This window comes from Quercus lobata, chromosome 3, assembly GCF_001633185.2.
Source record: "Quercus lobata isolate SW786 chromosome 3, ValleyOak3.0 Primary Assembly, whole genome shotgun sequence".
Taxonomy (NCBI): Eukaryota; Viridiplantae; Streptophyta; class Magnoliopsida; order Fagales; family Fagaceae; genus Quercus; species Quercus lobata.
In genome coordinates, this window is record NC_044906.1 from 31,887,797 (window position 1) to 31,892,479 (window position 4,683).

The window sequence follows — 4,683 nt, forward strand, 5'->3', positions numbered from 1 at the left end:
AAAAAAAAAAAGAGAGAAATGAAATCACTTCTGCCATAAATACCACATTGTCGATCCTAGTTATCTAAAATGGTGAAAATATAACGAAGACTCTTAAATATGCTTGTTTGTTTGATGTCTTTTTTATATTCACTTTCTTTACAAATGTAGGTGAGAACTTTTCAATTCCATTATTCAGTCATTGTAATGTACAATGGTTGTTTCTAGTTTTCAATAAAGTACTAGTCTTCAACATTTTTTATTTATTTATTTTTGTTGAGAAATAAGTCTTCAACATTAATCCTACTATTACATAAGCCCAAATATATGGAGTCCACTGTTCTTAAACCATAGTTGCAAATTTTATTTATTACATGTAAGGTAAATGTGTTCTGCTACATCCCTCTTTGCTTGATAATTGGAGTTGGTAGTTTTGAATTTTATGGAGGTCATGGTGACTTAATGCATAAAAGATCAAAACCTTCTCTTTTCATAAGGTCTGGGTGCCGGCTCAACGCTAAAAGCAATTGAGGCGGTCGCCTAAGGCCCCAAGTAAAAAAAAAGCTCCCAAATTTCAACCAAGTTGTAATTTGGACGCGCAGGTGCATGCGGTTCAGTGCGATTTGAACACGTATTTGGAGGAACCAAAGGAGGAGGATTTGGAGGAGTGGAAATTAGGGTTTGTGTTAGAGGAAAAGGGGAAAGAGATTGAGGATTTGATCAGAGAGAATCCTGTGATTGAAGAGATTTATGAGAACATTGTTCCGACTAGGGTTGACAAGGAGAGTTTTTGGATTAGGTATTTTTATAGAGTACATAAGCTGAAGCAAGCCGAGGAGGCGAGAGCTAAGCTCGTGAAGCGAGTGATTTCCCGTGGTGAAGAAGAGGATTTGAGTTGGGATTTTGATGACGATGATGATGAAGAAAATGGCGAGAACAATAATATTAGTAATAATAATAATGTAGTTTCTCGGAATCAAGACAATGTTGTTGAAAATGTTGGTGTGAAATTGGATGAGAAAAGAGGGGATAGTGAGGAATCAAGGTGAAACGTGTCTTATTATAGCTTCTTTATGGAGCAAAGTCTTCAACTCACCTCAAACAACACTTTCCTTTTGGACATCCTCCAAAGATGAAATTGAGTTTTGTGGAAACTGCAATTGGAGTTTTTTCTAGTAAATCTCATGTTCTAATCTCCCAAAGACCTCCTTATTCCATGCGAGAAAATATTTCCTAACATTTGACAACTTATTTCTCAACTGAAAGGCTCTAGATCCAGTAATTTGACTATGCCATGCCTTTTGAACTACACTCTTGCAAGAAGGATGAAGCAACCACATTCTTTCAAATCTAAAAGGCCTTTTTCCTGAAAGGTTGTATGAACTCAAAGTCAAGCAGAATAGGCCCATGGTTTGATCGAATGATCAGAAGGTTCCTAAGGGCATATCTAGGGTATGTATTCACCCATTCAACACTAGCAAAGGCTCTGTCTAATTTTTCCATGACAAAATCATCTTTTTCCCTACTATTCATCCAAGTAAATTTTTGGCCAGAAGAAGCTAGTTCACATAAGGCCAAATTAGCAATCACTTGATGAAATGACTCAGCCCCTGAAATTGTTCCTTGGTGAAAAGAGAACTTATCATCATTGTTAAATATTTGGTTAAAATCACTAATACAGAGCCAATTTGGATGAGCTAGTAATTTAAGATTCCTACGTTTGTTCCACACTTCCTCTCTTTTAGAAAGGTTAGGATTACCATAAACAAAAGTGATAGAGAGTGGGTTACCTCGGTTGTCCACTAAATCGGTATGGACAAGATGGTTTGACTCATAGCAGATATGGAGCTTTTGCTGTGGCATCCAGGCAAGAAGAAGCCCACCACTGAGACCTTCTCTATGTAATTCCCATGTTTGTTTGTTTATAAATAAATCAAGTTTGAGCCTAAGTTTTAGGCTTGTTTAATAAACCAACTAAGCTTAAGAAAAAAAAAAATTTGTTCTTGAACAAACTCATGAGTTATAAGGCTTGATATATAACAAGTTAAGCCTAAACTCATTTATAGGCTTGACATGTGTTTACTAAATAAACTCATTACGCCTATCTTAGTTATGACATGTCCAACACATCTTAATGCGACCTTTTCAAATAGATTTTAAGTGCTAGAAAATATTCCTCAACACACCAACTTTTGCCCTAGTTACTAGACCTTCCTCATCTAATGTGTATTATCCTCCTTTTTTTTTTTTTTTTAAAAAAAATTTTTTATTTCCTGAATCAATGTGTTATCCTCCCAAGTGCCTAGATCTCCATCTTATGTATCTTCCTTTTACCAGCACTAGCCATCCAGATTTGACCAGCCCATCAAATCTCATTATTGTCATCGTCCATTTTTCATAATAGAACCAAAATAGAATCTTAATTTGATCATTAGAAAATTATCCAGAAATGTCTCTCAAATAATTGGCATTTCTTTTCTAGCAATTTCAAAAAAAAAAAAAAAAATTATGAGCTCAGCTTAGTTGACAGAGACTTTAAAATCATTACCCATAACCTAGAGACTAGTGACCAAACTCAAATATCCCACGTAAGTGTACAATCAAAACAATACTTAGTCCATCCCTCTAGGGAGACACCATAAAGAAAAAGATTTTCAAGAAAATTCGATCCTCAATTTTACGATTACTAGGAGTACATGGATGCATTGTTCAAAGTGTTTTTTTTTTTTTTTTTTTGATACGATGTTCAAAGTGTTTTATATTCAAAATAAAGAAATGAGCCATTCTTGGTTCTACCATTTCGATTCAAGAATGTCTAAAATTTGCCTCTTCCTAACTAGTTTCTTGAATGGTGGACTATTTTTGCCCCTATCCAAAAAATTCTTGACCATGTCCATGATCTTAAATTAATGAGGCTTTTCAGAAATGGGCCTCTAGTTCATTTAATCTATCATCAATTTACAAAAATCTCCCATCTCTTTTCAAATTTTATTTGAACTTTAATCTCCCACGAATTCCCCATCGGAGTTATGTAATCATTCCTAATTCACCATTAAATATTATTCTCAAGAGAAATTCATGGTAAAATGGTGGGATACATTCAAAATTGCTAGAATAGTCAATTTTATTTAACAGCCAACAACTTCGCAAGCCAACAATCTCAATTTTTAATTGAAAGATCAAATATTCAATCAGAATTTTACCAAACATTATCCAAGGAATAGGTAAAGTAAAAATCGAAGGATGCCCTCTCTCAGTTCAATGGAGAAAATGACAAAAACAGTAACCAAGAAACTGAACCCCCGGCTAGGCTATAGATTCACATTCACAAGATCCAAGTTACTATTGTTGAGTAACTGACTATGAGCAATTCAATCAATCAAAATGTGGCCCCTACCACTTTGGAAAAATGTGAAATAATTCAAAAAGGAAGTAACATTATCAGACAACAGCACATGGGAAATTATGACTAACAGAAAAAGACATCAATCAATCAAAATGTGGCCCCTACCACTTTGGAAGAATGTGAAATAATTCAAGGGTACCACTATGGAAAAATGTGAAATAATTCAAAAAGGAAGTAACATTATTCGACAACAGCACATGAGAAATTATGACTAATAGAAAAAGACATCAATCAATCAAAATGTGGCCCCTACCACTTTGGAAGAATGTGATATAATTCAAGGGCATATATTAGAAAACAACAAACACAGTTTCCAAGTAAAAGCAATTTATCGAAGCAAAATTTGACAAAAGTGATCCCCGTTCAAAGAAAAAAATACGAATTAAGATATTACTGCAGTTTTTGTGTTTTTCTCCTCTCATTTTATTTTTCTCTACTTCTTAAAAAAATATATTAAAAAAGTCAGATTCTTCGTTCTTACAACTTTTCATCTTATATAATTCCCACAAAAAAGAAAAAGAAAAACATTTTCATCTTGTATATTTATTTAAAAAAAAAGAAGAAGCTTCATCTTAATTTCAGTTGAGAGTTGTTCTTCAGTTTGGTTTTTCTTTTGCTCCATTTCTCTCAAAAAAGGAAAAGAAAAGAAAGAGCTTGACGCTTCCAACTTTTCACTTTGAAGGCTAATTCTTTACATTGTTAAGTCAAGGGGGTGCAGAAAATGTGAAAAAGAACTTGCAAACTTGTGGCACAAAGGAGAGAGGTACTTTGTTTAGTTTTTTACTTTTTTTAAAAAATTTATATTTATTTAAAATGTTGTTAGATTTTGGATTTTTTGTTATATTTATTTATGTGTGATGGAAGGAGTTGGAAAAAAAAATCCAACTGAAAATGGCTTCTGCCTCGTAAAATGTGGTCCCTAAAGAATTAGAAATTTTTTGTCCTTCACGTTTATTCACCAAATTGACTGTCATTTGTAGAGTTGCTCAATGGTCTGAGTGGAGCTTTTTCTCATTTGTTGCTTGATTTGATTCTTGCTATACTTTTATTTATACCACCCATAAAGACAAAGGCTTTAAGACAAAAAAAGAAGAATGGAAGTAAGAATCGTGATCCTTGTTCCTAAGGCATTACAAGAATCATCTCTATCAGACTTAATAGTAATACTAACTAATAAGCGATGATTCAGTGAATTGTATCTTAAAAAAATGTAGACTGTTTCCTTGTTCTTGTGCTCTCACTTTTTTTTAAAATTTGATATTGGTTGTATCAAGAGGTACGGGTGTCCACAGGTTTGG

General features: G+C 33.6%; 1 protein-coding gene across 1 annotated transcript; it reads left to right on the plus strand.

The window, feature by feature from the left end:
- Nucleotides 1–441: 441 nt before the first annotated feature.
- LOC115980748 (BSD domain-containing protein 1-like) lies at nucleotides 442–1,458 on the plus strand. Its single transcript, XM_031102969.1, has 2 exons — nucleotides 442–476; nucleotides 563–1,458. The coding sequence occupies exons 1-2, from the start codon at nucleotides 442–444 to the stop codon at nucleotides 1,026–1,028; spliced, it is 501 nt and encodes a 166-aa protein (XP_030958829.1). The 3' UTR covers nucleotides 1,029–1,458.
- Nucleotides 1,459–4,683: the final 3,225 nt, after the last annotated feature.